Here is a 24,012-nt window from a genome sequence, read left to right on the forward strand (position 1 = left end):
TTAAAGCCACAGGCTGAACCACAGTCTTCGATGAAACGTACTTTAATACTGATAATGCCTTCAATTCTTCCAGCCGCTATAGGAAGAACTACTCCTTTGAAGATGGAAGCAAAGTTGTAATCCAGAAAACCTGCTAAAGATTTCTGGTTTGTCCCTCTAGAGGTATCATCTCAGTTGCTGATAGCTGGGGCTGTAATAGTGACTGCTCCTCTGAAACAGCTGATCTCAGTTGTTTCTGTGGCATCCGTTTCCATGATCTTGTCTCTATAGCAGGAGACATAAAAACAGCAGCCCTCTGTCAGCAGGAAGCTGACAAAGGGATCCAGTTTTTAGAAGAGTGCAGGTTTAGGGAAAACCCAACATACACCAGATAGTATTTTAAGTGTTGCAACCTCCCCACTCCTAGAACACTGGCATCTAGGAAGAACCTAGGCTGGAAGAGCAGGGGGCCATGTTTAAATCCAGTGGAGCTTCCGCCCAAGCTCTGCCAGGCTGAACAAAATATTTCTAGAGAAAGTAACAGCTCTCCATTTTCCTCACAGAGTTGCTTCCCAGGTGTAACAAGGGAAGCAAACACAATTATCTTAGGCAGAATCTGACAAAGTTGCCATTGTCAATGCCCTGATTTGTGCTATAAAAGCCCTGTGATTTTAACAGTTGCAGTATGAGTGGGCCTAAATTTTACCTTTTCTAGAAAAAGCACCATGCGTTTGGGCTACTGAGTCAAAGGGAAGAACAGCCCTTGCGTTTCTCAGCAGCGTTTCCTGCCCATTTCTACCAGACATAAGTAGGAATGGCATCTCCTTCATTCTCATTATTTGTTCCCAAACTCTGACCAGGTCCATGCCTACTCTAATTCTTTATTTTCTCAGCTCACAAGTAATGCTGCTACTGTTGAGGCATGCTGTGTGGAAGCAATTTCATGAGCAAGCTGGCCTGCCTAAAATTTCTGTTATCAAAGACATAATAACATGCCAAGAGTAGCTGCTGAGCAGGAAGCTAAAAGGATACTGAAGACCTTCCTTCATTATTTAATTTACCTTCTGGATTTATTTCTGAATCACTGGTGTTTCCAGGGTCTTCCTTAAGAACTCCCGCATCCTTTGCCCAATTCGTCCATTTAATTTCCTCTACTCTGGAGAGACAAAATGTAACAGACACTGATGTATGGAACACAGCATTTCAGTCCAGATTTCACTGTCCCCACAGCATCCCAACCCAGCTCACCCTGCCAACACAATCCTAATGGTTTGGCTGTAGCAACAACACACTACATACAGAGCCTTTTTTTTTTTGAGTGAAGATTTTCTGTAGTCTAAGCTCCACGAGGTAAATCTTCTTCCCCTGCATATTGCGTGCTGGTCTATGTTGTTTGTTTTAAAATATTCCAGTTTCTCGCAGGGAACATACTTAATACAAAGGAGGCTCCTAGGCTGCACCTTCTATACATGCTCTGTAACACCCTGGAGTTAAGAAGTGCTGTCTGCAGTTCTGTTCACTGGGTGGAGAAAGGTTCACCTGCTCTCCCAGCTCCTATATGCGAGGAAGAGTGCTGCCCCCTCGTGCTGCACTCAAGTTGCATGTTCCTGAGCAAAGGGGCCACCAGCCTCCAGCCCTCCCACCACAGCCTGCTCTGGGCACAGCTATACTCACAGCAGCAAAGAAAACATCATTGCAGGCACCCTGCCACCATAATCACTTGCACAGATTTGGGTTAAACAGGACACCTTTTAGTGACAGCATGTCTTGGTGACAATGCTGGCGGCTCAACTAGCTCTCAAACTTCCAGCACTGCAATCACCAACCAACTTGCAAGTACCCAGGAATGCGTGGTTGAGTCACTCTGTTGCATCAGTGCTGAAATTCCCTGTGGCGGTTCAGGGTTACCAGCTTACGAATCATGGGAACCCATTACTAGGCTGGCGTATAAGGGGTAATGGTACATCTGTCTTACCTGAAACACCACCTCTCATCTTTCTTATTGAGGCCCACTGACATGAAGCAGCCAGATCTCCTCTTCCCACCTTGGCGCCACAGCCAGGCCTTCTCTATTTCTAGAATAGCAATAGCCCTCTGAAAGAAGAAGTCTACGTCAGAGAGCAAACAGGGCATACAGAGCCCAGACCTTCTTTTCAATTAAATCTCCCCCAATCAGCAACTACTTTGACTTAGGAAATCACTCTGGAACCCAATCCCAAAGTGCTCCTTAGCTTAATACTACCAGTCAGTTACTTAATTTCTCAAGTTACTTATGTATGTGGATCTGGACTGGCTGGTAGCCATGCAAACAGCATGAGTTTTAAATATATCTAAAAATGATGTTAGGATTTACCCCCCAGAGTGGCAAGTTTATGTACAAGAGAAGTTTATAGCTCAGGGTTAGGACAAAGACAGGCACTGTCACCTCTGATGTTATGAGACTCAGGTAGGAGTTTTGGGCCATGACATAACTGCTGAGCAGCGCCGTGCCTCACCTGCAGCTTCCAGATGCTTTTGCTGTAACCAGAAATATCTGTGACAGTCTCGCTCATGAGCGCAATGAGCATGTTGAGCAAAAGAATGTAAGTGAGGATCACAAAGAGAAGCAGCAGGAACATGACGAAGTATCTGAATCTGGCATGTTCCTGGAAATCCAGGTCGCCCATCCCAATGGTGATCTTGAAGAGCTCCAGGGAGACACTAAGCAGCCCACCGTACATAGCATGGCTCCCAGCACTCTCCAACTGAGCAAGAGACTTGTTCTGAGAGACCGAAGGAGCATCCCCCATCAGCGTAACCAGAGCTATGAGAAAAACAGAATTTGAATCTTCTTCAGAAAAATTTACTTCTTGCAGCCCAGCCTACAACCTAATGCTGAGTAAGGCCTTACCTGCAGCAAAGCCAAAGAGGAAGATCATATAAACCAAGAGGAAACGCAGTAGATCTCTCAGGATAGTCTAAAACACAAATCAGGAGGAAGTGCCATCCTTTATCTCACATGAATTCACGAGGATGATCTCCTGTTCTCACACATCATAAACCAACCCCCAGTAACAATACTGAAAGCAAGTTGGAAAATGCTTTTATCCAGTTTAAGGAACTACTAATACATGTTAAATTACTTCCTCAGGTAAGTAACATCATTGGTAGCTTAATCTGAGAGTACTACATGAACTTATTTGTTGTTATGTTTGTATGAATAGGTTCTTTGAAACAAATAAATATCATCTCAGTTCCCCAGTATGGCTGTTTCCAAATTGTTTCAACACACACATCTCTTTCTTTTCCATCTCCATTGGGTTTCAGACAAGTGATGATCAGAATTCTTCCCTGGCAACTCATTTCACCTCTGCTTTGTCATGTCTTTCTAGTCCCAGACTCCTCTACGGACCTGGAAACATTTCTCAGCCCAAGCATAACAGTTCCAGGGAACTCACACTGGTTTTGACTGCTAGTTTTGAGTTGGTTTATGACAAAGTGGTGTCAGCTGCTGTGACTTCCTATATTCAAAGATAGCAAACTAGTGGTTTGCTGCAATTGTACTTCCTTGAAGACACTGATCTAATCTCCTTCTGCAATATCTTTACTTCCATAGTCAGTACCTCAATTCCATTTATGGTTTTCATGCTCCTGAGAGAAGAAAAATAATTGCAGGACTTCTATTAGTTCCTCACACCCAAACACTTTTCATACAAGGTTTTTTCCAAGTACTGACCTTCTGTATCATGACACTGTAGATCCCAGTGCGTTGAAAGCCCCGAGTGTAATACAGCGTGTTCACCCATCCCAAAAGCAGGGAGAACACCATCACTGCCACATAGTTTTCTGAACTTGCACCATACAGGACGGCTGACAGAAGCAATGAGAAAGCCTGGATGAAGCTGGAGAGAAATAGAATGAGTGGCACAGTGACTTACCTCAACAAAGAGGTCCATTTGCAGATCTGTTCTGTTTTGCAAGTAAAAGCAAACACATTTGACAAGGCTACATGGAGCATATAAAGTAGCAGTTAATCAGACACATAGTTTATATAAGCAAATCCTGTTATAACCAGACCCACAAATTGTTGCAGTTTTGTTATGAACTGGTTACTCTCACAGTATGGAAACTCTGAACTGCTTGATGTAACTCACATAACTCATATTAAATGCAAAAAAATGTTAACACTTATGAACACATGCACACATACATGCACACACATGCATCTATACACATTTCTCCTCAGAAAACAGAAGTCATTTTCCTTTCAACCAATTCTGAGCCGCAGTGACAGTATGATTGAGAACTTGAGCTCTTTTTCTAACAAGCATATGCTCTTATCTGTGGAATAATTGAGGGTCTAACCTTCACTGTGTTCCTCTACAAATCCAAGGGCAGAACCTACCCAGCAAAGTCCATTACAACAAAGAGTTATGACAAGATGCAGCAGGTAGGAGAAGCAAGCAGGGAAGGGATGGAAAGAGGAGACAGTGGCAGAGAATCAGTCTTTCCTGCTCACCATCTCTCTAGTAATGTTAGGGCAACTTAGCTGCACACAGCAGAGAACCAGTTTCACCCATGCTTTCATTGTGCAAAAACCTCAAGAGACATACATCAAGATCTCAATGCAGCTGTCAGAACACATAGTCTTCAGGGACTGGCGTCTCCTCCGCAAGTACAGACTCTGATAGAGAAAAATCAATGGTAGCCATTCATCAGAAAAACAGGGCATGCTAGAGAGCGATTCCTGCACAGCATAGCCTATTGCTCAGGGGAAAAGTTTGCTCCATAAGCTGCTCTTCATGCTTTCATTTTCAAGATCACAAATCTCAGCTAGTAATACTTCCAAGATGAAAAAAAGGCCTTATTTATAAAGGGCAAGGACAAACAAGGGCTGAATCATGGCTCAGCCCAATGTCTTTATTAATAGACTGTATTAAATGCCAAGGATGCATTTTGGTACCATAAATCACAGAAGTCTCTCATAAGTATTTGCTGCTGTGAACCTATTCTTCCTCTTGCCCAGCAACCTGGCTTGTGCCACCCCTGTCACTGCTAGATCGTGCTGACACTTTAAGTGTCTCAGAGCAGGATTCCCTCCTGCCATCCACTCATGCACACCCTCATATCAGGAGAATTGAATCTGTTGCCTCCATGTCAGTTGATCGTTTCCTTTTTTTCTTTCTTACAGTGAAACCAGATGAGATCCCCATACCTGAGCAAAGATTAGATAAATGCCTCCTAGCAAGATAATGATCAGTCCAGAGACCCACAGGAAGCCTCCAGCTGTGAACTCCACTGGAAATGAAGGCTGCAAGATAAAAACAAAAACCACTGAAGAAAGGCAGAGGTAGTGATGACAACCACCCCACACTTTTTAAACGCAGCTCCATTCATTCAGGCCTTTCTAGATAAAAGAAGACTGGACCTACCTTTACCCGTAAGGGTTGATAGTATGCAATGGCTGTAAAGATGATCATGAATGACAAGTATGAGACAAAACTGAAGTAGAATCTCTTGGAAGCAAATGTTTCCCACTTTTGCTGAAGCAGTTTGTTCAGTGGCTCCAAAACCACCATCTTGTACCGATTCTATGGAAAAACAAACAACAAAAAAGGTACCCATGTGTCAACAGGAATGCAAATTCACCACAGCATTGTCTTTTTCAGGGTTGGAGTTCAGTGGCTCCAAGTAGGGGAATGCTAAGGGTTTATTCAGTCAGGCCTTTCAGTATGAAAGAAATCAACCATCCCATAAGAAGTTAATTGTGCTTGGCTTCATCAAGGTATTTGGACACATCCAGGCTTAGGACAACCAAAGGATCAAAAATTTGTCTCATATTGTAGATTATCAGAGGCATACCAAACAGACTATAAATAATAAAATATGCAAATGCTTCCATCATGCATTTCTTTTCCACAAAAATTATGATGTGAAACACCACATTAACTTGAAATGATTTGCATAATTATACAGCAACACTATAGAAAGGCAGAAAAAATGTTGCTGTCTGACTTTTAGTAAAAGCACTCACCGGTGTGTCACTGCTGTATGCCAGAATCTCCAGCACAGAGTTTTCCTCAAAGCTGTCTATAGAGGACAAGTCATAGAGAGACACATGGATAGGTCCATACGTCCATTCAGTGAACTTGCGTGACAGGTGCCTGTACACTGGGTCTTTGATCTCTCTTTGGATGATGTGCTTGAAGATCTGAAGAGAAACCGGATGCATACCAGAAAAATTTGTATCTAATGAAGGTGTAGAATGACACAAGCATACACAAATCACCTTCAAATACGGGACACTTGGCTTTCTGCATTATACACCTTGATATATCCAAACACCAGCCTATCTGGCTAAAAGCAGGCAATCTAACTACACATTGTATCAGCTCTTCCAGGAGTAGAACCAATTTCAGTCCAGACCAGCTGGTTTGGCTGGGACAGAGAGCAGCAGCAGCAGCCAGCTGAAGCTCTGTAGGACACTAACTGGAGTGGCCTGGAAGAGGCCGCCTTTATTGTCTCCTGTGGCACTGTCACCGTCAGCAGCATTACTACAGGTTGGGTGTAAGATGTTCCTACATCAAACCCCGCTGCTATGCTGAGGATGTATGCTACAGTCTTCCTTGTTTCTCAGCAACCCCAGGGGTTTCCTCTAGTTGTCTTTACCTCCACTTTGCCTGTCTTGGCAGCAAGCTGCAGAGGATTTAGTCCATCATAGTTCACTATCTCCTCCAGTTTCCACGTTGGGTCAACCTTCACACCTGCCTTTAAGATCTCAACGTATGTTGTGCTCACAAACTTGGTGTTCTCCTCAGTGTCATCTGCAATCATCACCAGGGCATGGAGGACTGTGTTGCCCTGGGTATCTTGCTCCTGGAGGCTGGCCTTCTGGTGGGGATTGTTTAGAAGATATTCCACCACCTCAAGCTGGTTGGTACAAGCAGCCAAGGAGAGGGGAAGCTCACCTGAAGAGATTAGGGCAGTATTTGGAGGAGAAGCAGAAAGGGGTGAAAAAGAATTAAAGAAAAAAAAAAGGCAATTATAAGAAAATACATTTAGCCTATAGTTTTACCACTAGAACATAGAACAAGCTCTTTCTCAGTGTCTCTAGACTCAGAAAGGGTTTTGCAGTAAACAATTACTCCTTATTTCTGGGGGCAGCTGAAACACTTTCCCAGACCCCTAATTTGGCTAAACTAACCAAGTATTTGTCTCTGTCTGAAGCCCGTCAGACAGGATTAAATACGTAAAACCAAAAATGCTGGCAAATCCCCATTGGACAACCCAGTCTGTGAAAGGATCCTGCCATTCAAATAAGTCAAGAGCTTGATTACGAGACAGTGGAGATGGCAACCCACACAGAGGGGCAAAACCAACTGAGATTTAGAGGCACCACAGACAGTAAGGCAATAAAAAAAGCAAAGGAGCATGTTCCACACTGACTCACCAAAATAAAAGCAAACTCCTTCTTTCTTCTTCTTGAAGAATTCACCATGGGCTCTGGCATGGACATCAGCTCCATTCTCTACTAGAAGTTTCACTAAATCTAGGCTCCTTTTCTCTATGGCAATATGGAGTGCTGTCTGGCCTAAGGAAACAGGCAAAACCTATCATTCAGTGCCACTATCGGAGGGAACAGGCAAAGGACTCTTCAGGAAAGCACAATCAATGGATGTTCTGCATAGCAATCCTGCAGTCTCAGTGCTGGGCAGGGTGTGGGTGGCAACTGATGACTTTCAACAACGTTCATTGGAAAAGCGCGTTGCAAACACTGAGTCAGAATACAAGCCTCAAGACTATCAGAAATTCAGCACAAGACCAGGCAATTACCCCTACCTGGCACTAAGATCCCAAGTAGCTATGAGAGAATAAAGACAACCATACACGTACATGACTATGCTGCATGTCTGCTATTAAAAGAATAACCCAAACAGCAGAACTCATTCTTTAATAGTGATATACTATTTCTTTTTCACTTCTGGACATGCTTTTTACGCTTTCCCAAGCAAATCCCCTCATATTATTGGGTTATTAAACATGTATCATTTCTGTTTTATAGACCAAGAACAAAGTAGCAGAAGTGTATAATTCAAGGCTGAAGATGATGCAGTACCAGAATCAGAAATAAAAGATGAGTAGGCTGTTACTGTAACTGCACCAGAACTCTGGAACTGCAGTGCTGCATAAGCTCTAGTTCCCCTCTTTTTCCTTGCACCTGCACATCTCGCTTGTCTAATGGGGAAGCTGCTCTGACACAGCATCAGAACTGAAATCTTACCTCTGTAGTAACAGTCAGAGCATGCCACATTAACAAGTGGCCTGGGATTCTGTGTCTTTTGGTCTATTTCCAGCAAAAGTGGGATTGTGTCATTCTTTCCATTTTTTAAGTTCAACAGGGCTTTCATTAAGCAGGTCTTCCCAGTCTTTGCATCTAGTAGAAAAAGAGTATTGAATGGGTTGTGCATGAACTTTGCACACAGCTGTACTACTCGATTCAGAACTTAACTGTCACTGTAGGACCAAATACAATAATTATTTTAAAGGCCTTTCTCAGCACTCTTAGTCTGCAGTAGAGGCAAAAGCTTTAGGATATATATAATTAATGGCATTCTCCATCCTCAGGTGGACATTAGGAAAATAAAAGAATGGACAGAGGGCTGGAGCCCTCTGAAGCAAAGAAGCTTCCTCTGCTTCCCTCTTAAGTTAACAAGCACTGCCTCTGCTAACCCTGTTTACAGAGTACTGAGCAGAAATCTACCTGTGTATTCAGAATTGGTGAGAAATTTGGAGGTCCTCCGTAAGTAGTCAAGTAAACCATCCAGTGCCTCAGGACTGCCCCTTGAGACTGCGCTGAAGAGCCTGTCTCTGTCAAAGCGATTGGGGTCCTTTTGGCTATGGAAGAAATGCAAAAAGTTAAGAAGTTCTGGAGAGCAGAAGACAAGAGTGTGCAATAAATTCTAGTGGGGCAGTGTAAAAAAGGAGGGAGGCAGAAAAGTTTGTCAGAAAAAAACAAGTATTTTATTTTTGAGTCAAGGGAAAAATAGAGACAGTTATTTCCCAGAATTCTCTTCAGTGGCTGCTCTTTCCATCAGCTGGAGCTCTTCCCAGATCCAGTCTAATCTGCAACCCTGGAATGCATCCAGAGCACAAAGACAGAGAAGCCCAAGATAGCTGCAGGACCAAAGTCAGCCCCATCACATGGTGTGAAGCACTCTGTGAGCTGGTTTACATCCCTCCCTGGCAAGACCAGTTCAGTTGTATAGGGCTCCATGGTAGGCTGCTCTTACACCCAACTTGGCTTATTTAGTGTTAGTTCAGATACACCCCAAATATACGACAACACACACCATACACATACCTTCCAAGTGCAGAGGGAAAAGGCTAATGCGTCCCCTTTCTGCTTTTAATCACTTCCCACCAGATGCCTGTCATATTCCTACATTGCCACTTTTAGTTTAGACTTGCTAAAGTCTATAGACCCCTACCAGCAGGGATCAGTACAGATCAACAGGGATCGCACCCTTGTCAAACACCCAACAGTTACTCACTTGCTGACGAGTCCTGGCCGATAGTTCAGATTAATCTTGACTTTAGGAGGAAAGTCACTGCTCTCCTTCTGATAAGGTGTCTCCAAGGGTCGTGGGTCTCCTTTCTTTCCATGTCCTGATCTTTCTTCCTTTTTACTAGATGCAGGTTTATCTTCCTGGATACTGTCATCTGTTTCTAGCAGTCCCATCAACCTGTTCCTCTGACCTGGGCCCGGCTGTCCATTTGTGAAGTTATCCATTTCTAGTACAGATAATCTTGCAGATCACCAAAGACGTCCCCCGCTGGGAGGCTAAACCTGCAAGGAGGGAGAATTAACACAATTTGTTCACAAACCTAGAGTGTGCTTGGTGTGGCACAGAGAGGAAAGCATGTTTCCAGGCCCAGCATTTCTACAGTTGACTATGGGTCCTTTGAGAGAGAGATTCAGCAAAACTCTGCACAGTAGGAGTATTTGAATAAAGGATCAAGGCCTTAAATAAGGTACCACTGGAGAAGAAATTCAAAAGCAGTTCATGAAATACAGGCAACTTCTCTGCAGAACATCTGAACCCCCTTTGTGAGATGACCTCACCTGTTGGCAGCAGCACAGGTTCCTTACATAAAAGGCAAAGAAAGTGGATCTTTAGTAGACTACAAACACTGTTCTTGTCCCAGTGCAGCCAACACAGGCTACTCACCAAGTGGCAAAAGAGATAAGATTAACTGTAGGCCTTCTTTGGAACAGAATGATAAGTTTGCTCGTGTTGTCTGTTGGTAAGCATTATGCCATTTCTACAGGGAAAACTTATGTGCAAATTACGTTCCCCTCATGCATTCTCATATTTCATCCTGGGGCAAAATGAGTGGAATCTCCCCAGTGTTTGGAGCTGTTGGCTATCCATGCAAGCACAGGCTTTGAATTTCCAGCTCCACAGCCCAGGCAAACACACACCCCAGCTGCCATGCGGACACTTATAGCCCTCAGAGCCTGAACAGAGCACAGCTCTCCCAAGAGCAAAGCTGGATGCAGATCTGCTGTACAGAGAGCATTCGTATTCACCAGAGCACCCAGCCAGCCCACTCCTCTCATCTCATATGGACTGTACTCCTTTTTTACTCTTTTGAAACGTCTCTTCATATATATCTGGATACATCTCAGATCCACACGTAATGCAAGCTATCTCTAGCCAGCATACGACTGCAGATTCACACACAGTTTATGAGGCAGCAAGGAAACATCCATGATTACCAACCTGAAGCAGAGCTTTTTTTAATAACTCCGTCTTATTCACATGTATTCCCTCCAAATGGTTAACAGGTTTTCTCTGAAGAGAAATCTCCCTTGCTGGGACTACAGCCAGACTCCATAGCCTGTACCGGCGAAGAGGTAAATTGACACAGCATAAGCACTCTGGCTTAGATTAGGATGTGGAGAAACATAGTTCTAGGCAGAAAACAGCCACAAAACATCTTTATGCAGCTCACAGCAAGAAATCCAAGGGCTGATTTCAAGACAAACCATTATGATAATTCAGCCATTCAGTTTAGTCTGCACTCTAATGACAAACATTCCTCTGCACACACAAGCATACACCCTATAATCCCATTTCAGATTTATTTCCTCCCCCATAACACTTACTGATACATTTGCCGATCCTTTAGAGGGCTATTGGTACTTCCATAATAGTTTGCTTGCGCTTTTCTGTCTTCCTTTCCCCCAAATCATTTCTCAGCTGCAGTTTCCATCTCTCCACAGCGCTCGAGAGAGTTATTTATTGTCAGTCTTGTACAGACAGACCGTCTGGTTTAAAAGCAAGAGCAAAACGGTCCTATAAAAAAGGACCCTATAATGTATACATCCACTTTGTGCGTCCCTAGGAAACACAGACAGCCCTCTCTGCTAGCTCAACTTTCACTTCTCTACTCAAGAACCGAGTTGTTTCTTTCTGCAACTTTACCAAGCCATTTTGAGTAGCGCAGCACAAAAAAAGCCCTGCTGTCAAAAGAGGAAGAGCACAGCACTTACCCCAAGTTGCTGCAAGCTCCACCCAAGAACTGATCTGACAAGGAGTCCCAACGGATCCTTCACAGGGTAAATAATCTCTCAGTAGAAACCAAGTCAAATACCAACAAGTGTTAATAAACATGAAAGCAGACCCCAAATTATTTACATCCATGGGTAAGACTCCTCCTTTCCTGCAGAGATGACCACACTCATATTAGCAGTCTATTAACGGCACGATGTTGAACTCCTAGTTAGTGGTGGTCCATGAGAGAATCCAAGCTGCCCGTGAGAAGGAATAATCACGGATCATTGTTATTTACTCAACTGTATAGCAGTTTGCAAAGTGAAGAAGGGCTTGCACAGGAAATGACTAGCTAGATTTCTCAGTAAAAGAGAGAGCCAATGAATGCAGTGCTCTTATATGGGAAAGCTGGCTGGCTATTGCAAATTCATAATGCTTAACCCCTGCCTGCACATATAGAGGCAACGTCTCGTGGCTTTCAACAACAGCCCACTCAGACCTCAAGGGAGGTGGCTGATTTGACCCTGACAGCGCTAGAGCCTGTGGTTTAGTTGTGAGGTTTGTCACAAGGCTCCCTCAGTTAGCCCCAGGACAAGCAAGCATGCCTCAAACCATCTGAGGTCAACTGTTTCTGTGGGAAAACCATTCTCCTCACACAAGTTCACACACCCCAGTTAGGAGGCAGTGCAAACTGTATGAGATAATAAACCAGCCAGGATGTTACCCTACAAAGTACAGTGTCAGCCGCTCATCGCAAGCACAGGAGACTGCACAAAGCAGCCCCAGTTCCAAAACACTTAGGCCACTGGTTACTTAATTTGCCACTAGTGTCCACTTCTTAATGGGTTGGTTCTCCAAAGGAGTGCAAGTCTTGGAGAGGCTACTTCTGGGAGCACAGACTGGCCATCCATACAACTGACTGTCACTGAGACCATGCACACACACTAATACTGCTTCACTTACCACTCACAAAACAGGACCCCTGGGAAACAGAGGACATCAGCCCACTCCAAGTGTCTTAGTTTTTTCTCTCCCACTCCTAACAGAACTGAGGCTTGAGGAGGCAGCGTGATCGTTATTTCCCGCAGCATCGTGCAGGATGACATTCAGAACCCACAGTCTGAGCAGCCTTCCCCCAGCACAATGTTGCCGTAGAGTGATTCTCATCTGTACTCCGTAGAGGACTGACGGTTTACAAAGCCATTTATATGATCTAGAGCTCATCTAGAGAATCTTTTTAACTAACAAAATGGTAAAGAGCTCTTCTAATCAACAGCTTGATAGCAGAGGCGCATTCCACAAGAAATCTCAAAAGTGCAAACTAAAGTTAATCATTGGTCCAAAAACATTGAGAAGGGGTGTCACATCATGACACACTGAACTCTGGTTGTGGTTTTCCTTCTTCCAAACCTACTACAAGCCAAAAGAGAGCCTAAAGCAATCCTCATCCAATAGGACTGCAGGATGATGTGAGGCTTCTTGGAACATGGTTGTCACCCACAGAAACATTCCCAGATGGCTTCTGCTTTGAGTCAGAGGCAGGGTGTGAGATGACCTTCCTATGAATACACCCATTAAATGGCAGGGTGCCTTTTCCTCTTTCATGGTTTTGCATGAGATCACAAGCTTGTTTCTCAGATTCCGGTGTTTCAAAATTAAGCTGGTCCATGAACAACGCAAAGCTACTTATTCTTTCCAGGCTTAATGATTTATTAGGACCCACAGAATAGCCTATAAAGAACAAACATATGCAGATAAATGAAAGACCAAATCTCCTCTCTCTTATCCCTCACTCCAGCCTTGCACTGATTTAGTTCAGTTTGCTTTAATCGTGTTACACTTAATTTACTGTGATATCAACAGACATAGATTCAGGCCCAGGAGTTTAGCTCAGACTTACAGGTTTAAATCCTCTTGGGCTTTTCCCCCAGCTTTCATGGGAGTCAGGCCACCATTCCAGCCAAGGAATGAAATCAGCCTACAAAAGTGCATCATAACAGAGTCCTTCCTGCACATCTGGTTTTAATAGCTTACCCAGAGGAAGGAGAATGTGCAGCTTGCTGGGAAAGGAATCGCTGCCAGCTGAGAGGTCACCACAGCAAACAGAAACATGGAGCTGCCGGGGGAACACAGAAACACTGGTATGCGCACACACACACACGCGCACATGCTTTCTCAGAGATTACACTAGGGTAAACACTTGCTCTTCCATTTCAGAGAAGGGAGAAGCAAGGCAGAAAAAGAATACAAGATCTGCCCAAATGTGCACTTGCCGGTGACAGCGTTCCGAGGTCGGTAATGGGATTGCATCACTGCTGTGCACTAGCTAGCTGAGCTGGTTATGATGCTTAACAAGCATCTTGCCACCAAAACTTAAAATCCTGATAGCTGTTAGGAGTCAGGAGGAAGCCATCCAAAGCAGCATGCAGGGAGAATAAAAGAAGCAATTTAATGTCACCTATCTGCCAACCCGAATTTCCAAAAGCAACACGTCATCCTCTTGCCTTTTGAGGCTTTTATTTGGGGTAATGAGAAGAAAACTTGCAATTGCTCAGTACTTATTTTACTTGTGAAAATGTGTTTGATGGCGCAAAGTTTCTCCTGACAGGAGACACACATTCTGTGGAAACCTTAAATCCGGGAAAAGAGAAGACAAACTCTTCTCTCTTCACTACTAAGTGAAATTTTAAATCAATAATTTTCATTTAATAATATTATCAACTATATTCATAATTATGATTAAATATATTCATAATTATGATATAATTATAGATTATATATTAAGAAATACAGTAGTTCATGGCAGGAAAAGCAACGACCAGAACCTGCCTAAATAGAATGGAAAAGGAAACATGAGGAAGATTGTGTTCTGAAAAGATGGAAACAAGCACATTTCCTGAAATACGTATTCTCTGTTCAATACCGAAAAACATAATAGCCTTATGATTGATGTCACATTTTCTGTATACTGTAAATCGAAGATCAAAGTCACTTACATGTGTCTGTAATTTAATTACACCATTGATCTGTAGCCACTATAAGGAGTAGCAGCTCAAAATCATCTTCACAGGAGGAGGGAAGCCTGTAATAACAGCATGCAAGGGTGGACCATTAAAACTCTCTCCAAAACAAGTAGGCCAGCACTTCATTCAAACCTCACGAAAGCCACATGGTTAGAAAAACCTGTTTCTTTTAAAGGTGTACTTTCACACTTGGAATATACCAAGTATTTTTGCAAGGCCAGATTTCTGTTTTCATGTAACTTATGTAAAACGCACACTGAAGGAATGAATTTTAGCAGCCTCATTTATTACAGTTACACAGATGGAATCCTATACCTCTCGAGACACCAGCCAGTGCTCAATCTAAAATACAAATATTCTTAAATGTAATTCTTTGTCAGAACTTGTCTGATAGCCCTGGGGACTCAGTTAATTTACATGACAGTGTTTCTGTAACTACTAGTCTCACATCATAATATTTAAAGGCTCTTATCTATATATTTCTCAGGCCTTTGGAGGAACCATCCGCTTTTATTCCTTACATGGAAGTATCTTTCTACTTGATATATGCCTTTCTTTAGGATTACAGCCTGAAGGAATGCTCCACCGACAATCAAACAGCAGCAAAACACGAAACCTAACGGTAACGTTACAAAACACTTTTGTGGAGAAACAGTGACATCCAGTGGCCACGAAGTAAACCTGAATTCCTACTGTTTATGAAAACAGCTTCGATAGGGAATTCTTCAAAAATAGCAAAAAAGTTGCAAGCACATACTTGTGAGAATTACAGCCATTCACTTACTCTTTGTATCAAAATAGTTAACAGAAACTTATCTAATTTAAAAACTCAAGTTCCAAATAAGGCTGTTTTTTATGACATGGCAATGTTCCATAAATATAAAATTGTACAGCCAAGGATCTTTGAAGCAGCTACTACACAATGCCCTTGGAACTGCAGACAAGACTGCAAAAAATAGTGAGGTATTCCCAATGTTTATCTGCCTTAACCCTCACTTTCCCTGTATGATTATGTTTTGGGGTGGTTTGTAACAGAACAAAACACTAAGTATATCCAAAACCCACTATAACAGGGTTATCTCATTTGTCTTCTTAAAACAGAAATGTTTTTTTAAAAGCACAGAAGACAAACCCCCTGAAATCTTGGAATTATTTTTTTTTTTTTAAGAGAGAACAGACTAGAAATTAACTGAAGCTATAAAAAACCCAAAGCCAAAGGCCAGTCACAAAGCTCAGCTTTCAGCAGGATTAAAAGACATTATCAGGATCTGTTCTCCATATGTGAGCATTAGAGTTATTCTATTTTAATAGCACACACATACTGGCTGAAGCCTATTAAATTCTTATTTTAGTTATAAATAGTTGGGTCTAAGCAGGTTGAATTGAGGTACCACCACATTGTAAAAAACCCAAATGTTGTATGTTAAGATATTCTCACTCATATTGCCTGATACATCTTAGTTTTGTCTTTTGTTCAGAACTTCTTCAGTGTAACCAACACATGTTATGCAAATTCGTATTTACATTTCCTTGTAATTTATATACATTTCCCTAATTCACATCAGGTAAGATAAATTGCAAAGATTTTTCTTTGCTAATGAAGAAATCCCTTGCAGTCATCTCCCCCAGCTAGCAACTGCTACCCCTCCGTTAGCTGGGGGATCAGAAGCCTCGATAACAGAGCTCCTACAAGAGAAGCTCAAGTCCAGCACAAGTGCCCCCGCATCCTCACCACAAGCCACCCCAGAATCCAGCTCCGCACATCACCCAGGTAAGCGCTGCAGATTTCGCCCCTTGTACTTTGGCTTTAAGATGTGCTGTTCTCTGCCATTTCTACTAAGACAAATGCAGAGCTAATTAACTTTCACCACAAGCCTCACCTGAGGAAATCTTCCTACAGCGCTGGGGAAAACAACACACAGATACATTCAGTTTCACACCATCAGCCAAGGCTGCCTAAACCAGGCTGGAGCCGTTCCCCACAATCACAAAATGCCTGAACATTTTCCCCTCTTCCCACTGCTTATTACCTCAGGTGCAACACCAGACCGAAGCAGACTCCATGCCCAGCTCCGCCTATGGACCATCCACAAACAGGAACACCAGAAGGACCAGCCGAGGCCATGGTTCAACATAGGTTTGGCTCAGGTGGAATAAAGCTAGAGTGAGCGTGCACGGGGAAGCTGGTGCAGACCCACTCGGAGAGCTACACATCACCTTCCCAGGGTCCCCGTTTTTGCAGAGCAGACCAAACCCCAAAGATAGCTCTACACAAAGCCATCCGCACCTAACATTGCCTAGCGAGTCTTGGCACCACAATGTATTTTGAGCAACACTTCTGCAATGGTTCTCGTTCAGTGACTCGACTCTGCAGAAAAAGCTACCTGCCATTTAAACTCGTATCTAAACCAACCTGTACCTCCAGCCTGCACTGTTCGATCAGTTAGCATCTGTAACTTACCACACAGCACAGCTTCATTATTAGAACTTGAGAAAGGACATCTCTTAATTATGAGCCAGAGAAGATAGAGCAGCTAGTTTTATCATGGTGTGAATCAGCAGCAGACAAAGGTAAGTAACGTAAATTTATTCAGTACCCTATCTCTCTGGTCTATAAATTGCTCAGGGAGTTTATACAGTACCGAACACAGAGTGGGGCTGTTAGTCAGAAGTGACAGAATCAGGGAATGGTTGGGGTTGGAAGGGACCTCTAGAGGTCATCTTGTCCGGTCCCCCTACTCAACCAGGGCCATCTGGAGCTGGTTGCCCAGAACCACATCCAGGTGGGTGGCGAGGAGGAGTCTCCACAACCTCTCTGGGCAACCTGCCTAGGGGGCTAAACTGGAAAAAGCAAGACCTAAGTGACTAAACTGCAAAAAGTGCAAAATCAAGGAAAGGCAAAAGCAGCAATTGCAGGAAAACTCAAGTAATCCAAGTATCTCTTACAGTAGAAACAGCAATTGTTTACAGAATGTTACATTTCTGCTAGCACAGAAACGTAGACAGGGAAGCAAGCCCTGCTGCTGAAAAAATAACCAACCTATCATGGTTATCACCATCAAAACCACACTGAACTTAGTTACAAAGTGCAGTTTTCTATGAAAACAGTAGCGTAACTTGCTGGCCATGATTGTATCCATGCTAAGAATGCACTTGTAGTACAAGTGCATTACTTACCACAGACACTCATGTTAACAATAACATTGAAAGCTCAAATTCAAGAGGAACAAACTTTCACAGCAACACTATGATGGACAAAAATAAGTCAACCAAGATGGTGCATAATACAGGGTTATCAGTAAAAAGTGAACTGCACCAGCACAGAAACACTGATGCCAAGACTCACATTTCAAGTTAAGCTGCTATCAAAATTCAAGACATTGACAGCCACAATCCTTACTACCCAGTCAAGCTTCAGTGGAAGGGCACATGGATGATTACATCCACCTTTTAAAGACCCACCACTACACAGTTGAACTAAACCATTCTAACCCCACCTGTGTGTGCAATTCCCTTAACCCACCCTATTAAAAAAAAGACACAACCAGACTTTAGTGGGAACTCCCTAGATTTCAGCATTAAATGATTATGCAAAAAAACTTCACTTAAATGAAACCAGGAAGTTGTTATACTGCTCAGTCATGCATTGCCATTCAGTATTTAAGGCAGTTTTCACTAAAGCAGATTAAGGCAGCCTTCCCACCTGCCCACCCCTGCACCAGCAGCAACTCTCACTGCAGTTACTCCTTCCCCAGATCATGTGTTCCATGTAGTTCAGCCAACTAAAAAACACCCCACACCCACTTTTGTAAAATTCACTTTGAACAGGCTGTCACTGGAATACACAATAGTTTTTTCTACTTGGAAAAATACAGAACTACTCATGTTTGCCCCTCCTGCCCCCCCCCAGTGCTGAGGCTCCAATCACTTCACAGCCTCAAGCAATGAAACTGTTTACACTCACCTCAGGACCAGTAATTAATTTAAACACACAAGTTCACACATAGCTGCAAAACCCACCCCACTGTATAGACAATCATAACTCCTTTCCCTTTGTTTGGTTTGTGGCTTTCTGGGGTCTTTAACAGAACATGTTATCCTTCCTAGAAATAGAGTCATCTTAAACTCCAGGAAGAAGTAACATGGTATTAGTGCTTAAGACTTTAATCCAGATAAGTTTCATCCACAAGGTGTTCATTATACATGCAAAGAGGCTTAAACCGCCACGGAAGAAAGCCAAGTAAGCACGTCACTTAAATACACCAGTTTTACTTGCTTGAACCGAGACAGACCACAAGTTGTAATGTGCAACAGAAAACTTTATTAGCATTTCAACAGACAGTTGTTCAGCAGTTACTTAAGCTTGCATTAACCTTGCATTTAACTTAATATTAAGACATTAAACTACAGTGCAAACACAAGTGCTATTGGCAATCTTGTCAAGCAAGATGCACAATAACTTAACAGCCACCCCTCAGGCGCAGCACAAGATGGAGGGTGGATTCCTTCTGGATGTTGTAGTCAGACAGGGTGCGTCCGTCTTCCAGCTGCTTGCCAGCAAAGATCAGCCTCTGCTGATCGGGGGGAATGCCTTCCTTGTCCTGGATCTTGGCCTTGACATTCTCAATGGTGTCACTGGGCTCAACCTCAAGGGTGATGGTCTTGCCAGTCAGGGTCTTCACAAAGATCTGCATGCCACCTCTCAGGCGCAGCACAAGATGGAGGGTAGATTCCTTCTGGATGTTGTAGTCGGACAGGGTGCGTCCGTCTTCCAGCTGCTTGCCAGCAAAGATCAGCCTCTGCTGATCGGGGGGAATACCCTCCTTATCCTGGATCTTAGCCTTGACATTCTCAATGGTGTCACTGGGCTCAACCTCAAGGGTGATGGTCTTGCCAGTCAGGGTCTTCACAAAGATCTGCATGCCACCTCTCAGGCGCAGCACAAGATGGAGGGTGGATTCCTTCTGGATGTTGTAGTCGGACAGGGTGCGTCCATCTTCCAGCTGCTTGCCAGCAAAGATCAGCCTCTGCTGATCAGGGGGAATGCCCTCCTTATCCTGGATCTTGGCCTTGACATTCTCAATGGTGTCACTGGGCTCAACCTCAAGGGTGATGGTCTTGCCAGTCAGGGTCTTCACAAAGATCTGCATGCCACCTCTCAGGCGCAGCACAAGATGGAGGGTGGATTCCTTCTGGATATTGTAGTCGGACAGGGTGCGTCCGTCTTCCAGCTGCTTGCCAGCAAAGATCAGCCTCTGCTGATCGGGGGGAATGCCTTCCTTGTCCTGGATCTTGGCCTTGACATTCTCAATGGTGTCACTGGGCTCAACCTCAAGGGTGATGGTCTTGCCAGTCAGAGTCTTCACAAAGATCTGCATGCCACCTCTCAGGCGCAGCACAAGATGGAGGGTGGATTCCTTCTGGATGTTGTAGTCGGACAGCGTGCGTCCATCTTCCAGCTGCTTGCCAGCAAAGATCAGCCTCTGCTGATCGGGGGGAATGCCTTCCTTGTCCTGGATCTTGGCCTTGACATTCTCAATGGTGTCACTAGGCTCAACCTCAAGGGTGATGGTCTTGCCAGTCAGGGTCTTCACAAAGATCTGCATGCCACCTCTCAGGCGCAGCACAAGATGGAGAGTAGATTCCTTCTGGATGTTGTAGTCGGACAGGGTGCGTCCGTCTTCCAGCTGCTTGCCAGCAAAGATCAGCCTCTGCTGATCAGGGGGAATGCCCTCCTTGTCCTGGATCTTGGCCTTGACATTCTCAATGGTGTCACTGGGCTCAACCTCAAGGGTGATAGTCTTGCCAGTCAGGGTCTTCACAAAGATCTGCATTTTGAACTGCAAAACATACCGAAGTTTCAGCTTTAGCTACTCAATGAAGCACAATCTTTAACAATTTCTAAATAAATGTACTACTGCTGCTATTTCACACTATTAAATCGCAGTTATGATCTTTACTTAGTGTTTTTTTAATTAAAATTTCCTACAACCATTCCCCCAATTCTTTGTTCTTGACTAGCTAAACCTTTTTTGGACTCTCGTATGCTACGCTCCTGTAACAGATTCCTTACATTGCTTTTCACCAGCCGGCTCCTCGACCCTCCCTCCTCCCCCCCCCCAACCCCCACTGCAGCAATGCGGCAGTGGGACACACCACGGCAGCCTCCCGCACAGCTGCTGCGGGACCTCCCGGTGGCGAACTGCGACAACAGCACACCGTGCTGCTCCCCCCCGGGCAGTGACTCAGCAACCTGCTTCCGGGCAAGACGAACACAGCCTCCGCCATTTTCACCCTAACGCTACCCCCTTCTCCGAAGGTAACAGTTTTACTTTAAGTTTCGGGTTTGTTTTGTTGGTTTCGGTTTTTTTCCCATCTCACACCCCCCCACCCCCGGCTCTCAGCGACACGGTTCAGAATAAAACGAGACTCCGCGCAATTTCCCCCCCACCCCCCCCAGCAAAAAAATACTGCCCGACAAGCACCCCCCTCCGCCTTATATCTCCTCACCCAGAAAAATCACCCCGTTTTTCCCTTTCCAACCCCCCAAACTCTCCCGCCAGTCAACTCACGTCTCCGGCCCTGAACGCTGCACACCAAGAACGACCGCTGTGTCCCGCCGCAGCTGTACTCTACTGCGTGACGCAGCCCCACCAGCTTTTATGCGGTTCCTGCCAGACAGGCCCCGCCCTCGTAAACTGAATGTCCATCCGCCTCCCAAAGTAGTCCCAAGTAAAAAACCACTGTTACAAAAAATACTCGCCTTTCTCCTCTCCGATCTCTCTTTCAGGGGGCAAATGGGTCCTGCAGTCTTAGTGTGGGACCTCAGACCCTTAAAAATCCAGAAATTTCTGAGGGTGCGGATGGATCCGGAGCCGCGGTGAAGCGGCTAGCAGCTAGAACGGGAAGTTGGACATTGATTGGTGCCGCAGTAAGAAGATTGGGTGTTGATTGGTTGATCCGGGGGGAAGCTAGAGAAGGGCGAGGGGGGGCGGCTGTGAGGAAAGCTCTGGAAGATTCGGGTGCTGCTTGGCGCTGATTGGTGCGCGGTGAGGTCAGCGCTGTTGCTAGGGGGGAGCCGCCTTGCGGAGGCAGATTTCGGCGGGGAGGGGGTTGTGCGCATGCGGGTTAGCGCTGCAGCACTGGCTGGCGGGGCGAGAGCGGGAGGGGGGTGCTGAGGGGGAAGCGGCCGGAGCCCTCCCGTCAGGGATGGGGCTGGCACTGGGGCGCTTGTTTTAGCCCCCGTCTCAGCCCCAGGCAAGGCTTAGGGAGGAGCCTGGCGCTGACTGGGGGAGAAGTGGCCTGGAGAAAGAGGGTTTACCCTCAGTGCCAGCTTTTTGTTGACCCACAGAAATACCAGTGCATCTGACTGACCCCCTTCCCGGGGGTGGCATGAAGCATTTATGGCAGGGCCTGGAGTAGTCTGTAGGGCTGGTCCTGTCATATGTGGCTGTGAGGAAAAGCCAGGAAGAGCAGAAGTGAGTTAGCAAAGCTGGAAGAAAGATGTTATTTAGGTATTAGGCAAGGGTTGGTGACTCCTGGTGTGTCACGCTTGCTACTTGTGAGCGTGCCTGCCCCTCGTCATGCGGCCCATTTCCTGAGCAGCCCTTTGAGCCAATTTCAGCCAGCTGACAATTCTTTAATGTGAGGTTGCAAAACAAGCCCTTTGATGAAATGCTGACATTTGAAATTCAAATGGTTGTTTACTTGCCTTCAGAACAGAAAGCTTTGATGAGATTATGGAGCAACTTCCTTCCATGAACTGATGTGGAAATGTGCTTTGTGTTAATTAAGCTTCATTATACCTTTCAGACTGACTCTGAGCTCACACCATATTATATCTGGAGTACACAAAATCCAAAAAGGTTTTTATGTGGCAGTGTTTCTACCTGCTACTAGCTCCTTCAGTGAAGACAGATAAACTTGCTGTTAGAGCCTCCACTCACAAAGCATGACCACATATGTGAATGGTAAGATTCAGTACAGAGCTACTCTATTTCCCTTTTTTAAAAAACAAAACAGAACAAAACACAAAAACAGAAAACCACCAAAAAACCACCACAACAAAACCCTTTTGCGTTCCTTTCCCCTAACAGGGTTTGTGTCTGCTAGCACCTCCTGGTTTACAGTAAAAAGGAAATAAATCGTCCCAACGATAATTATTCACAGTGTAGAAACAGGAAGAGAGCAAAATGGTAACTGGGAAGTTCAGAGACAGCTCCATGGCAATAACCAACCTTGGAAATATTATTTAGCTACGTGAATTTAGGACAAAAGGCAGATGTAGGCAGTATCACATTTGTTTTCTTTATGTGGCCAGTTTTGCTTGGTGTTTCCAATAGGTTCGTTTTGTTTGCATGGTGCCAGGGTGACTAAATGTTTCCTCCAAGGCTGGCCTGTGTAAGCTGTATATCCCAGGCACTGCTCCAGGAACCGTGTCCCTCAGCCAACAATACCATGGAGGCCTAGGAGGAAGGCCACAAGTAACTAATACTTAGAAATGCGAAAGGCTACATCTGTTAAACTGGAGATTAACCACAGGCTAATCTAAAGACTAGCCTGTGTTTGAGCACATCAGACTTGTATTAAGGATTTTAGTGTGCATGTCTTTGTTTTTTTAATGTCCCTCTAGATGGAGAAATTTCTGTCATTTTTTTCCTTTCTGGGTAAACCAGAAAACACAGGAGCCCTCCCTTGGTTTTTTTGAAGTATGGCTAAATCCTGTGACTAATCTGCTTTCACTATTGTTCAGTTTCTGTTGTAAGTATTCAAATCAACAGATCAGCATAAAATCCCAATAAGATGGGTCTACCATGGGTAGTTCTTTAAATACCTTGTTAACAATGGCTCCTGAAAATTTGATTCTTCAGGGAAATGACATTACCCAAAGCAACTGCAGGCAGCAACGTGCTGACACGGAATGCAGACTCTATTTTTAAAACAGTTATGGATTAAATTCATCAATTCCATGCAAAAAGCCTCATTATTTTCCTCAGTTATCCCTCTGTCAAAAGAGAGAAACAAAAGAGTTAGGCTTTGTGCACACAACTCCAGCAGAATTAAACTAATCTACATAGCCTGCAGGCAAGGTACTCTACACAGGCCACCATTAGCATTTTAGCCTCCACTGACTGGATTCATTCAATTCTCCTAACTATTAATCTGCGATAGCCATCTACATGCCTGTACAGAGCCTACCTCTTTCGTTTTGGGTGGGTGGGCTGAATACAGAGAGCTTAAGTACCTCTTTTCCTGTCCCTTGGCTTTTTCCATGTGGTAAACTCATGCCCTGAATGTTACACACTTCATATCTGCATAGATTCTTTATATTACCTCAATAATAATGATTATCAAGTTGAAAGGGACTTCTTCTTAAAGTCAGAATGCAGTGTTTATCTATTGCAGGCCAGATTCTGCCTCATTTTCAAACATTATGTGTACAGAACAATCTCCTAAGCTGGAGGTGGTGGCCT

The 24,012-nt window shown here is 44.3% G+C and overlaps 3 protein-coding genes across 16 annotated transcripts in view; all 3 read right to left on the minus strand.

The window, feature by feature from the left end:
* Window positions 1-26: 26 nt before the first annotated feature.
* On the minus strand, window positions 27-13,632 carry LOC126039609 (transient receptor potential cation channel subfamily V member 2-like). Of its 5 annotated transcripts, none has more exons than XM_049803024.1 (18): window positions 13,551-13,632; window positions 11,516-11,685; window positions 10,743-10,860; window positions 9,510-9,805; window positions 8,720-8,853; window positions 8,240-8,392; window positions 7,409-7,549; window positions 6,628-6,926; window positions 5,993-6,169; window positions 5,391-5,549; window positions 5,174-5,269; window positions 4,572-4,642; window positions 3,695-3,860; window positions 2,870-2,936; window positions 2,475-2,782; window positions 1,955-2,073; window positions 1,041-1,135; window positions 27-264 (listed from the first exon to the last, which is right to left on the minus strand). In XM_049803024.1, exons 4-18 carry the CDS (start codon window positions 9,746-9,748, stop codon window positions 134-136), a joined length of 2,355 nt encoding a protein of 784 aa, XP_049658981.1. In that variant the 5' UTR covers window positions 9,749-9,805; window positions 10,743-10,860; window positions 11,516-11,685; window positions 13,551-13,632; the 3' UTR covers window positions 27-133. The 5 variants fall into 5 exon arrangements, with proteins under 5 accessions (XP_049658981.1, XP_049658983.1, XP_049658982.1 ...); XM_049803028.1 differs by having other exon boundaries at window positions 149-309; XM_049803026.1 differs by lacking the exon at window positions 13,551-13,632 and having other exon boundaries at window positions 11,516-11,879.
* Window positions 13,633-14,498: 866 nt separating this feature from the next.
* Window positions 14,499-24,012, minus strand: part of PIGL (phosphatidylinositol glycan anchor biosynthesis class L) — an 81,342-nt gene continuing 71,828 nt past the window's right edge. Inside the window, exons 9-10 of one of the 2 annotated variants that reach the window (XM_049803049.1) lie at window positions 23,373-23,543; window positions 14,499-14,598 (exon numbers count right to left, since the gene is read on the minus strand). The gene's annotated coding sequence lies outside the window, so the exon portion shown is untranslated. Of the gene's footprint in view, window positions 14,599-21,510; window positions 23,005-23,372; window positions 23,544-24,012 lie in introns of those variants that run through there. The other variant, XM_049803047.1, reaches the window with a different exon arrangement.
* Window positions 18,838-21,420, minus strand: UBB (ubiquitin B). 9 transcript variants are annotated; one of them, XM_049803031.1, is made up of 4 exons: window positions 21,112-21,229; window positions 20,098-20,379; window positions 19,359-19,869; window positions 18,838-19,130 (listed from the first exon to the last, which is right to left on the minus strand). In XM_049803031.1, exons 2-4 carry the CDS (start codon window positions 20,371-20,373, stop codon window positions 19,000-19,002), a joined length of 918 nt encoding a protein of 305 aa, XP_049658988.1. In that variant the 5' UTR covers window positions 20,374-20,379; window positions 21,112-21,229; the 3' UTR covers window positions 18,838-18,999. The 9 variants fall into 9 exon arrangements, with proteins under 9 accessions (XP_049658988.1, XP_049658993.1, XP_049658989.1 ...); XM_049803036.1 differs by having other exon boundaries at window positions 18,838-19,641; window positions 20,326-20,379; window positions 21,112-21,230; XM_049803032.1 differs by having other exon boundaries at window positions 18,838-19,869; window positions 20,326-20,379.

Source organism: Accipiter gentilis, chromosome 6, assembly GCF_929443795.1.
Source record: "Accipiter gentilis chromosome 6, bAccGen1.1, whole genome shotgun sequence".
In the NCBI taxonomy this organism is placed as follows: domain Eukaryota; kingdom Metazoa; phylum Chordata; class Aves; order Accipitriformes; family Accipitridae; genus Astur; species Astur gentilis.

What these genes read in the sequence shown, in the direction of transcription:
- LOC126039609 (XM_049803024.1), bottom strand. Translation starts at nt 9,748, where the DNA reads ATGGATAACTTCACAAATGGACAGCCGGGCCCAGGTCAGAGGAACAGG. An exon ending in ATCAACCCTTACGGGTAAAG is followed by an intron (nt 5,270 to 5,390) that starts GTAGGTCCAGTC and finishes TTTATCTTGCAG; the next exon opens with CCTTCATTTCCAGTGGAGTT. An exon ending in GATGAGAGGTGGTGTTTCAG is followed by an intron (nt 1,136 to 1,954) that starts GTAAGACAGATG and finishes TTGTCTCTCCAG; the next exon opens with AGTAGAGGAAATTAAATGGA.
- UBB (XM_049803034.1), bottom strand. Translation starts at nt 20,373, where the DNA reads ATGCAGATCTTTGTGAAGACCCTGACTGGCAAGACTATCACCCTTGAG.